The 12421-nt window shown below is 42.1% G+C and overlaps 1 protein-coding gene across 1 annotated transcript; it reads right to left on the bottom strand.

The window, feature by feature from the left end:
• Positions 1–1111: 1111 nt before the first annotated feature.
• On the bottom strand, positions 1112–12390 carry LOC306796140 (chloride anion exchanger-like; the record flags this gene model as incomplete). The annotated part of the gene is made up of 20 exons (XM_079294916.1): positions 1112–1138; positions 1907–1966; positions 2074–2219; positions 2370–2424; positions 2620–2847; positions 3345–3440; positions 4003–4095; positions 4715–4784; positions 4855–4961; positions 5107–5202; positions 5292–5369; positions 5956–6069; positions 6164–6311; positions 8718–8800; positions 9040–9192; positions 9275–9439; positions 9566–9726; positions 9954–10064; positions 11402–11541; positions 12263–12390. 20 exons carry the CDS (start codon positions 12388–12390, stop codon positions 1112–1114), a joined length of 2259 nt encoding a protein of 752 aa, XP_079151042.1.
• Positions 12391–12421: the final 31 nt, after the last annotated feature.

Below are 12421 nucleotides of genomic sequence, written 5' to 3'. Positions count from 1 at the left end.
GTCCACCGGTGGTGACGTCACAGCAGTGTCAAATCAAGGTTGACTTTATCACACCAAGTTTTATCATAAGGTGTCGGGCCAAAGAGGATATTAGTGGGTGCCATATCATTTCTATTTTATAACTTTCAGATTTTGAAATGTCTGTGATCAATCCACAATCAAAACCTTCTTCATCAAGGGGTACAGCAACCTTTACCTTAGCTCAAGCAGGACACAGACAGGAGATATTACGATATTATTATCGGCTCAAGTTTCCTCTGTGGTACTCTGATTAAACAGCAGAACAAAAGGATAACTGAAAAACAAGTTTAAAAAAGAACAGATTTTTGATAGAGATCGTTGTTATGACGTAGCTTCAACATCACGTAGTAAAGCAGGAATCCCATTGAAGCTCCAGGAAACTTGGTTTGTCAGTATTTCTCTATAACATTGATATTAGATACTAAGTTACTGCCTTTTATGTAAACACTACGTACATTTCCCCAAATTTTAATCTGACTTGCTATTTAGTTATCAACATATGATATCATAGAGAAATACGTCAAACTAAGCTTTCAGGGGCTTTAAGGCCCTTATCATGTCCGCTGATATTGAGGCTTTAGTGGTGCATGTTCCCAGATTCTCAAACGAGGTTAGACGTTAATCAAGAAACCAGTGCAACACAGTAAACTTATAAATACAAATACACAGAAACATTGAAGGCCATCATTTAGGTGATGAAATATTTATGTCTCTCAGACACGCACATTCATCTTTTTCACATTACTTTAGAGAACAGTGTGCCGGTATTTATTCTCAATATCATAAAATATAACTATACAACATGTCAAATATATTGCATCTACATTTCCTACAAATCCACTGTATACAGTATAATTATACATACAGTATAAAAACATCAATACCATGGAATTTCTTTTTACATTACAGTAGATACTGTATATGTAAACTTAGATCAGCAAATGTATAAAAACAGCATCGCATTATTCGCTACATCAGTGTATTGCAGCCAACAGCATAATCTGTAAAACAACTCTTTTTGTCTGTGGGTTTTTTTGGTCTTTGGTTTTGGTGTTTTCTTTTCAGAAATCCTCGTCATCTCATTCAGAAGTTAGAACCTGGTTTCTGGATCTGCAGCCTGTGGGTGAAGAAGGCACTCAGAGTTATTGAACATGTGTTCCATCACAGCTTAAAGTGGCACATTTAGGTCCTGTCCGGTCCAGATATTGTTTTTAACTGAGTTTTTTCCTCTATGTTTTAAAATAAAATTCTGTTCACACAACTTTGGTTTTACAAAAGATCTCCGTCCACACAAGAACACAAAAACGACTCTCCGGGCCTGTAGGTGGCGATAAAGGCTACGTCAACGATACGTCCTATACCCTATAAGAAGTAAAGCAACAGCTAATTGTTTCTTTTTTTTGTACAAACTTGATATTTGGCGCCATGGCGAAAACTAAAATTGACTCGTGTGTGGATGGACGACCAGGTGGAGTTGCTCCTTAGAGTCACTTTGCAATTGTTATGACCCCTCCTTTCCACCATTTAGTTTGGTTCCCTACCAGCCATCGCACAACAACAAGGAGGAAGCGCTTTGGTTTTTCCAGTCAGGTACAGGTAGCGCAAATGGCACTGGAACAACTGGAGTAAATTGTAATACTACGTCCATGATAAAATTTGGGGAAGAAGGGGGACGGGTGTAGTTGAAAACTTGTCTATTGCCACTTTAAAAAGAGAATAAGTCTGGATATAAAGATGTCCAAGTCTGGTGCATTTTGTAGTTTTTGCCTGTTGATCAAATAGGCTTGTCCCACAAAAATAAACCAAATTAGATTAAACAAAGTAAATATAATCGAAATACATTTTAAAATTGCAAATTGCACGCAGTATAGCATATCATACGTACATTTCTGTCTCTGCTCCTCAAGCTGCCTCCAGGGTGATGAACTGTGACCGTTGTTATAATCTGCAGAGCATCATAAAGCGTTTATTATTCTGTGCATATCCACAGCCCTAAAGGCTCCTCCGTGCATTCATATTATTGTATAATGCTTTCTTTCTCGAAGTGAATACCCTGTCAAAGTCCGATTTCTTCTCTGTGGACCCTGGATGTTTCTCCAGGATGTGCAGCATGGCGTCGTGCAGAGTCAGGTAGAACATTGACGACTGAACTTCATCGTCAAAGAAGCAACAGTCATGCAGTTTCTCCAGGATGTAAGCTACAGCAGGAGGTTCGTCAAATGCACTTGGAGTTACGCATGCTTTTCTTTACATAATTTACACGTTTCAATTTAAATTTATATTTGTTTGTGTATGTTGGAAGTGACAAAAGCAGTTTTTAACTTTAAATACTGTAGTTTTATACTCACGATCACAAGCCACAATGTAAACCTCAACTTCAACCCGGATCAGCTCTTTCAGCATCTGTTGAACAATAAACCAAATTAGAATAAATGAAAATAATTATAGTAGAGTAAATAATATAATAGATTAAATGAAAATAAACATAATCAAAAAAGATAGAAAATAATAGAAAACTAAATAAATCATGGTTTAAGAAAAGAACAGCCAAATGTGCAAAGTAACTGCTTCTGTTGCTGCCGTGATCGAATGTCTCACCGTTTTCAGTCCCTTCAGAGCGGAGATGTCCAGAAAGGAGACGGCGGCAAAGTCCAGGACCAGGCTGTGGACGTCCACTCTGGGAACAACGATGTTGGAGGGAAGCTCGGCGCTCCAGTCGATCCGGGCCGGAAGGTCCTTGAAGTCAGTGGGCAGGTCCAACTCCTCCAGGTCGCACTTATCCTCTGACTCCTTGATGGGTTGACTTGAGGTGTTCAGGAAGCCTTTCTGTAATGGAATGAAATGCTGTTCGAACACTTTCTCTCTTGTCTTTGGTTCACACATCTCATTACACGATGGGTGAAAGACAAAGGAATGATGGGGGGGGGATTGTACTTATTGGGGTATATAACTGTACTTTGAAATATTCTATCGACTCAGCTTTTATACTCCCACAGATGCAATCATAACCTGCATGTTGTAAACGCTGTCACTAGTCGTAAACCGCCTGCACATCGTATCACGTTCACACATTTACTTGTGTCTGAGATAAGTGGAGGTGAACTTTGCCCCATCTGCTGAGCAAATGCTATCGCTCTCCAAATCTTTTGAACCAAAGAGTTTCGGCATCAATATGTCAATGCACATATATATATCTTTTGTTTTTCTACACTGCTGATTTGAATCAATGTCAAACCAGAACAGGAAGGGACAACAACAACAGCATGGAAAAGAGTGAAAGTGTTTAGCTGCTGTCACTGAACAAGGTCAAAGTCATTACTCACCGATGTCCACTGAAGGTCTCCCTTCTTCAGAAGTCTCCGGATCATCCTCACTGCTTTGTTCCTCTTTCTCAACACTCTGAGCGGGTTGAATCCAACCTGGGAACACATTGGTGTGAATGAGATGGTGTGTTGCAAACTGAATTGGCTAAGTTCAGCATTTTGGACATGAGTTGTTATTTGTGACAGCGATACCAACCCAGGCTTTAAGACGGTTGATTAGAATGGCTCCTGTGTCAAAGGCTGCACTTGGGTCTAAACAAATTAAAATCGAGCTCTCCACCTGTCGGCTTCTAAAAGGAGATCATTGGATTGAAGCTCTAAAACCGTTTGCTGAAATGAAGTTTGAGAAGAAGCAAGTTTTTCCTTCTTTAACTGCTTTTGCTAAATCTCTATGAAATCTTTCCACATCTCATAAAATGTTTTTTTCCATTTTCGTTCCTTCCCCTACAGTCTCTCTTTAATTCTTGGGCGGATTTCTTTCGCAGGGCTGGGTGTTCTATTAAAAAGGTGTGATTAAAAAAGGGAGACCAGCTCCTCTCAGTTAAAGTGAAGATTAAAGGCCCTTTAAAAAGTAGTGAGAAAAAGCTTAGAAAACTTGCTTGCAGACATAGAGATAAAACCACATTAAAAAAAGTTCAGTTGTCGCTTTTGTACTCACAGCTTCCACCACCTTGCTCCTGAAGAACTCAATGTTGGCAAAGAAGATTGGTGATGGTATCCTGAAGATCTTCACTCCCTCAGGCTCATATATCTGGAGAGAGTAATGACCTTTATACCCAAATTATGAGCCAAACCTAAAGTCTCTTGACTTTAAAATGCACAGGGATGATTCTTATCGACTCTCTGGTTCCCAGAAAAACGACAAGACATTTGTATGACCTCCTCTTGCTCATTCCAAATTAATGAAAAAAATGAATGAAATAAAAATGTATAAACCCTCTAAATCCGACACTCTATTTGTCCAATAAATATGTAGCTAGAACCAGTAGCTGGCTAGCTTAGCATTGCACAAAGACTGGATACAATATTAAGAAAAAGTTCATCAGACTGTAAAACAAACAGAAAAACCGAATGAACACATAATACATCTTGTATTTTAGCTTCGCTAACTAACAGCCTTATATGTTGCCGGTATGGAAATGGTATCATTGTTCTCATCTAACTCGCTCCCAGAAAGCGAATACTAAAATATTAAACTATTCCTTAAACATTACTTACAGAAGACACCTGATATGACAGAACACACACACACACACACACACACACACACACACACACACACACACACACACACACACACACACACACACACACACACACACACACACACACACACACACACACACACACACACACACACACACACTTACATCAACATAATCTTTTCTGTCTTTGTAGATATCAGTTCCTTTGATGTTGGCCAGCACACTGCAGCGAGGGCTGGGAAAAAAAGAAGAAAAGATATCAACTGCTGAGGAAACAGTTCACACATTCCATTTATCATACTTACAACTGAGCCCTCAGGACCACACTGATCAGCTCCACACCGAGGCCTGCAGCCAATCCCAGGTCCAGCCCCAGCAAAATGGCTGCAATACAGGTAGCTAACCACACCACCTGGATGTAGATGATGGTAACAAATGGCAATATAGCATATTTTTGTTTTTATTCACAGTAGCACAAAAAGACTATAATGAACATTCAAATGCAAAGATGTTTGGCTTTTAAAACTGTCTTTGTGAGTCAGTGTGTGAGAACGTACACAGTCTGGTTTGTCCCTCCTCCACAGGTACGGGATGTCTCTGACCTGCATCAACATGCCCTTCAGGTTGACGATGACCACAGCACCCAGCACAGACTGGTGCAACAAGGGGTCAAAGATCAGATTTCAGCCAGTCCAGACTCCAAAGACTCCACTTGGATGTTGGTAGAATATCTGAGGTTTACCTTTGGGAGCGGCTCCAGTAGGAATCCAATGGCCAGTGTGACGATCATCACTATGAGAGCTGACAGTAAACCAGCCACCTGAAAAAGGACAGAGCAGGTCTGTGAAACTACAGATGCTTGGTTCCCTGTGCTGCAACATGTTGGTCCCAGTTTGATTGGTCCGGTTAAGTAAAATTTATTTTAGCAAAATAAAGTTGTCATAGAGTTTAAGGGATGACGTGTTTTTGTAGGCCAACCCATAAATTAGCATCGCGCTGGTTCCTGTTTCCAGTCTTTGTGCTAAGCTAAGCTAATCAGCTGCTAGGTCTAGCTAACGTGACATATCTAACATGGGAGTGGTATCAATTGTCTCACTGCCTGTCTATTCTACTATGTACTGCACGTGAGTAAATGTACTATAGATACTTTCTACGCTGGTAATGCAATAAAACTTCAACTTGGCTCAAACTCACTGGATTTTCTCTCAGATCTAAATAAAACTTGTCTGGGGGAAGATGTTTTTGGTTTATGTTCGGGGTTGATAGGGTTAACATCGTTTGTGCACAGGCCTACGGTTATCGCCAGGCAAAGGGTAAAAGTTGCGATTAGGGTCAAGGGTCAACAGTGAGGTTGGGGTCAGGATAAATGACAGTTTAGATTAAGGTAAATAAGCATTTGAAGGTACCTGAGTCTTACCACCTGTGCTCTCCTGCACTGCGCTCCTGGAGAGGGCTGTACTCGCAGCAAAAGACTTGAAGGAAGCGCCAAAGATGTTGCTGACTCCAAAAGCTATCAGCTCCTACAGAAAATCTGACTTTTCATTTGAATCCTGATTTAACATTTTTACTTTACGCTCTTACTTTTGCGTGGCAGATTTTAGCGTTATCGCATACCTGGTTTCCGTCTATGGTGTAATCGTGTTTCACAGAATAGACTTTTGCCACAGAGAAGGCAACAGCGAAACCCACTATGGCCATGGGAAACGCCTCCACCGCTGTCTCCTGGAAGATGTGCAGGTTTGGTGCCATTGGAGGCTCGTACCTGCGAACAGATGTAAGTCTGTTGTGCTAAAATGTTTCTCTCGTAGTCAACGAAAAAACTTCAATTTCAATTCCACCTCAGATAACAAAGTTCACACACGTGTCACACAAATACTGATACATGTCTATTGCTGTTTTTTTACGCCCTCATTATCTTCGCACTGTCATAGTCCATGAATAAGTCGGGTCTGACAGATAGTGAGAGACCCAGAAACAAATGTGTTTCTAAATGTTTTCCTGAAGCAGTTGAGCCCCAACGGCTGTTTGAGAGAGAATTTTTCATGTATCGCTCAAGTAAAATGAATAGGGAACTGAGACGCTTAAAACACAGTAACTAACTTCTAGTAGTTTGTTTTCTTATTATTTGTCTAGATTTTGAAATTGCAGTACAAAAGTCTGAAATGTATCCCTGCACCTCAAAAGAATTGGAGGTGAATGGAGCATCAGTTAAAAAAATTACGTTTTAAAACCTGAAATGTAATTTTTCTATGTGTGTCATTGACATGGCTGCAGCTGCGGCACCAAAAATATAAAAAGTGAAAAAAGTTCGATATCATTTGGCATGATGGATAACAGCAGGAGCACCGATGGCAAGTCCAACATTTCGGTCTGGGTGTAGTCCTATTGGCTAGAGCAGCGGTTCCCAAACTTTTTAGGCCACGCACCCCCTTCTACATCCCGACCGGCTTCACGCACCCCCAACCCCGCAACAGAGCCGCATAAAAATCGGACGAACAGTTTGCTCGCGCGTGGCGTTTGTTTTCGTGCCTTCGAAAAGGTAACGGACGTAACGTTACGAAGGTAACGGACGATTGGCCAGATTGGCCACATCTGTAGGCTCGTCTACTTGCAGAGAGTAAAACTCACTCTTCTTCACGCGACCGACCAATGTAGCCAGGATGTCTTCGGACAAAGCATCGATGCGCGCGACAGTGTTGTTGGACACCGGGATCACGTCCAACTTTTTCGCTTCTCTCTCTCCAATCATACATTCCACCATCTCTTTCACATTTTTGCCCCTCTCCACCACCGCCTCTCCTTCTCCCTATTACGTGGTCAGAATACTACCACAACACGCCGCCTGTCTCCGGCAGAAATGCGCTCATCCACGCACGGGAACAACACCGAGTTGTAATATAAACCTCCATAACACCCCGCCACTCTCGGCTCATACCTCCCCAGCAACGAGGCACATCACCCGGTCACAATACCTCCAGAATGTCCCCCGGGTGAAATCCGGGACTTGGTTTCATGGTTCCGAGTGGCGGGCGCTCACTCGTTGGCGCCGGGACGCGAGGTCTCCAGCCGCCCCCGCCGTGAGGCACCCGATCGTCAGGTCTGTCAGCCCTCGGAACAGGCCGCGGGTCAATAACTCGTGGGTGGCGGGGTAGAGGCGAGGCAGATCATAGAAAAATAATAAAGACTAGAGTACAGCAAAGATATGTTGATGAGAAGCGTATTTGTACGTCAAACACAAACGTAATCAGGGAGAAAATACGTTCGTGGTAAAACGTAATTGAGAATGCATTTTAGTTTTGGGGGAACGTAATTTTTAGGAGACAGGACTGCACCGCCATTACATTTTTCCTCTCGCGCACCCCCTAGAGGCAGCTCCACTTTGGGAATCCCTGGGCTAGAGCAGGGCTCTCAAACTCAAGGCCCGCGGGCCGAATCCGGCCAGCCACGCCATTTTATGTGGCCCGCGAATCCGCCAGCAAAAAATAAAAAAATTAAAATTAAAATTAGACTTGATAACAAAAATATCCCGAAGTCGAAATTATGAGATAGCAAGTCGAAGTTATGAGACAGAAAGTCAAAATGATGAGATACTTAAACAGTCATAGAAGCAGCTCTTTGGCTGCTGTACATTTGACATGGAAATGTATTGTGAGTACATTGAAGACTTTAAACGTGGCTTTAAAACACATGAAATACTTCATGTGATTGTGCAAACGCACCCTTGAAAGGATTTTAAGCTTTGAACAAAGTTATTGTTATAACTTGTGTTTGATATTTGTCTTTGATATTTTCTTTCATAGTTTTATCTTTGATAGAGTAATGTGGGTTTCTGAACCCTAAATTAAAAGGATTTAAGTTATAATAATAGAAATGTGCTTAAATATATTTTTTCATTTATATAACTGCATGTACAATATTTTTACACTTGAATAAACAATAATCAAATGCAGAGAGTTATTTAACAATATGTTACGAGTCGTTACATTTACACAGTCTTACAGTTACAACCGGCCCTTTGAGGCGACCGTGATGCTGATGTGGCCCGGAGTGGAGATGAGTTTTAGACCCCTGGTCTAGAGGGTGCTCGGCCTTCAAGCTTAATTATCCCTGATGGCATTGCTGTGCACATAACATACAAAATCCCTCGCTTTTAGCTGAAATGTCTCACCCTTTTGGAATATGGCCGACAACATCGATGCAGTATCTTGTCTTGAAGTCAAATGCGTATGAAACTCCACATGCAATGACAGTCTAGAGGAGAGAAGACACGAGTCGTCAGGGCCCGACCCATTGGATTCATGGCAAAATGAGAGACCTCCATTAACTCCCGCTGATCTGAACTGTTTCCTTGAACTGACATGAACGCTTTCTCTTTTAAGTGTCATAAATTATCTCATCCGATTAATGAGTGTTACAGACGGCACTCTTCAGGCTATTGAGACATATATATAAAAGGATCATGTTGCCCAGTGTAGCTCAGTGTAGCTCACCATGATAACCTCTATGGGGATGGGCACCGGCAGCTTGGATTTGAATCGGTCGTTCAGCTCCTTCACAACGAACACCACCACCATGATCACCAGGGAGATCACCACGTCACACACGTTGGTGGAGGTGATCGTATTGAAGATGATCTCCAGGGTCTGAAAGACACCCAAAAAAACTAAAAGTCTAACAGATGAATGCAGACAGTGATGAACAGCGAGGAGGCTGCTCCATACTCACATATACAAGCGAGAGTGGACCACTGATGCCTGGGACGGTCAGCCCTAAAACAAACTTTAGCTGGGACACCAGGATGTGGACCGCAGCTGCCGTGGTGAAGCCGGACACCAGAGTGTCGGACAGGTACATGACAACGAAGCCCACCTGCAGAACGCCCATCCCCAGCTGGAGGAGACAGAGAGGTGGGGGTGATGATGTGGTGGTATGTGAAAAAAACATTGTGACTTCAGAGGTCAGAGGGTTCGCAACCGATCTGGGAGGAGACTCAGACCCAGATAAAGTGTGTTTCACCTGCATGATACCGGCGAGGAAGCTCACAGAAGAAGCCACCAAGACTCTCTGTTCATCTCTGGTGAGGCCTTCAAAGCCTGTGATGTTGAGGGGCGGACCCTCGTCCGGGACCATCCTGGTGACCACTGAGCCAATCATCAGACACAAGACTGGGAACGGACCTGGAGAGAGAGAGAGAGAGAGAGAGAGAGAGAGAGAGAGAGAGAGAGAGAGAGAGAGAGAGAGAGAGAGAGAGACAGAGACAGAGAGAGAGAGAGAGAGAGAGAGCGAGAGAGAGAGAGAGACAGAATAGCAGATTAGCAGAGCTGTAGCCTTTAGAGAGCAGCTATGGCCGGGAATACACACACACACACACACACACACACACACACACACATAGTGGCCTTACCCACTGAGATGTGTCGGGAGGTGCCCAGGAAAAAGTAAACGATGACAGGGAAGAAGGCGGAGAAGAGTCCGTACCAGGGAGGCAGAGAGGCCAGCAGACAGTAGGCCAGACCTGGAACACAAAGACATGCACATAGAACACACATTCACTTGACGTCGCTGACTGTTAGCTACGGTTTCCATAGACTTATAGTTTCAGTACCTACAAAACTGAGGTGAAAATTAAAACGAAAAAAGGTTGATCTCTTTCAAATATATCGCCCCTGTAAAAATAGAACGTTTCAGACTTTTGCTTTTGGTTATGTGTGCAGTGAAGAAGATATCATTAAAAGAAAAAAAATCACAGTACATTTATAGAAGAAGTTTATTCGTGTTATCACATTTTATGAATATGCATAAAGCACCTATTGTAAAATGAATTACTATTAAAATGACCATTGCCTAGATAAATGATAAATAACCTTAACCTGAACTAAAGGTAATTGGCTACAAGCTATATATACTGACTTACTATATTTATATATAGAGATATATATATATAAAAACAAATAAAAGCTTTGTTTGTTTAATAAGCTAACCAGAGAGATGGTTATCATATATTATAAGATTAGACACAAGAGTAAATGATAAGGAGGGAAATCAGAATAATGTAGGCTGAAGCCAAACAATTTCAAAGATTTTTTAAACATACATACAATATAAAAATGTTACCATATATTCTTTTAATTACCTCTCATTTCATAAGGTGACATTTACAGCTGCTGATTCTGGGCAGAAGTAAAAAGAAAAAAAGAATTGTCCTCTTCTATTAAAACAAGTTGTCCCCCATGAATGATGTGGGAAGCCTCACCAGGCAAATCAGTAACGAGATTCTACAGATCTCCCCTCCCTTGGAATGTTCACACACAGAGTTTTGTTTTTTTTCTTCTGCCGATACCAACGCTCTGCGATTGAAGATGCATTTGTCTCCTCCCTTTGGTTAGGTCATGCAGTGAGAATGAGGCCCTGTGATAAAAAAAACCTTTCATCTTCATTTCTCTATCAGGCCGGTCGGCGTGTGTTTCCAGCATAACGTGCATCATTTCTCTGCTCTCCTTCCAGTGTCGAAGGACTGCTGACATCACAGTCCTTGTCACTGTTAACTACTGGTCTGTGGACAGCTGCAGAGATATGACGTGCTAATAATTTAGGACTTTTAGACACTGTGCTGAGATGCATCACCCATCCAAGTTGTGTCAAAATGTGATTACTGGTATCAGATTTATATATATTAGATATAGACTCAGGTATTGTCCAGTGTGACTTTCTACCTGTTGTTTTCCATATATGCCAGTGATGTGAGAATAGAGAATTGTATTTGAGCTGTTAAGATATGTTTGAAGGACGGAAATCTCCACTTTGCACTCAGACGCTTTGAAGTGAAACACTTTGCAGGCAGCGAACGCTCACCTTGCAGGACAGCCACCAGTCCGGTGCTGACGCCGGACACGATGTCACTGAGCAGCCACTCTTTGATCCGGTAGATCTTTATCCAGCCAATGACCGGCAGGAGAGACAGAGCCGCGTTCTTGGCTCGTTTGGCGTCACATCTGTGCAACGGCACAATAGCAGAAAGAAATAGAAAATCCATGTTAAATAGATAGTGGGTTGAACCCTCACCGCCTCTACAGCTCCAGGTTTGTCCGCCTGCTGAAATCTTTGACAAAAACAGACTGAAGATCTTCAATAAAGAGAACGGGGTCAGACTATGCGACTATGACAAACTAAAGAAATACATTGTTAGCATACTTACCTTGCTGGACAACTTCTCTCAAGAATCTCACAAGTCATTTGAAATTTTCCCAAACAATTTCTAGCAAGGTTTCACGCTCCTCGTCCTCGTCTCTAGGAGTTTGACCAGAATGAGTACAGGTGATCAACAATGTGCAGGATCCTTTGGTTCTTCACTTTACAAAAATAAATAACATCTCTTACGTGTTATATACTTGTGCATTGTGCTGTGCTCGTCATTTTTCTATTAAAGTAAGTGGAGCAAAAGTTTGATTTCACTTTTCAAAATCAACCATCAACCATCGTAATTTGACCTTAATTCAAACAGTTGAAATTGAGCCAAAAGTTAAAGTAAACGTAGGTTTTAATACTGTGGGAAAAGTAGAAGAAGAAGTACCACTCAAGAACCAAGAACAGACTGATTAAACCCTTTAACGTCTCCCACTTATGCTGTTAAGTTCATCATCTTAAACTCCATAAAGGCAAGACTTCAAGTGTTAAATTATGCAGCGATGACAAATCAAAAAGCATCGCCCTTACGTGAAGTACTGCTTAAAGTGGTCCATCATGGTCTTGCGGTGCCTGTAGACCATCTCGTGGTGCTCTGCGAAGGACTCCTCCGAGTACAGCGGCCTGGCCACCACGTACTGCTGAGCTCCCCGTCGCATCTTCTCGCCTCTGCTGCCCTCTGAGCACCGC

This window comes from Melanostigma gelatinosum, assembly GCF_949748355.1.
Source record: "Melanostigma gelatinosum genome assembly, chromosome: 22".
Classification (NCBI taxonomy): domain Eukaryota; kingdom Metazoa; phylum Chordata; class Actinopteri; order Perciformes; family Zoarcidae; genus Melanostigma; species Melanostigma gelatinosum.
The sequence above is the reverse complement of the archived record's forward strand: the minus strand, read 5'-3'. Positions and strand labels throughout refer to the sequence as shown.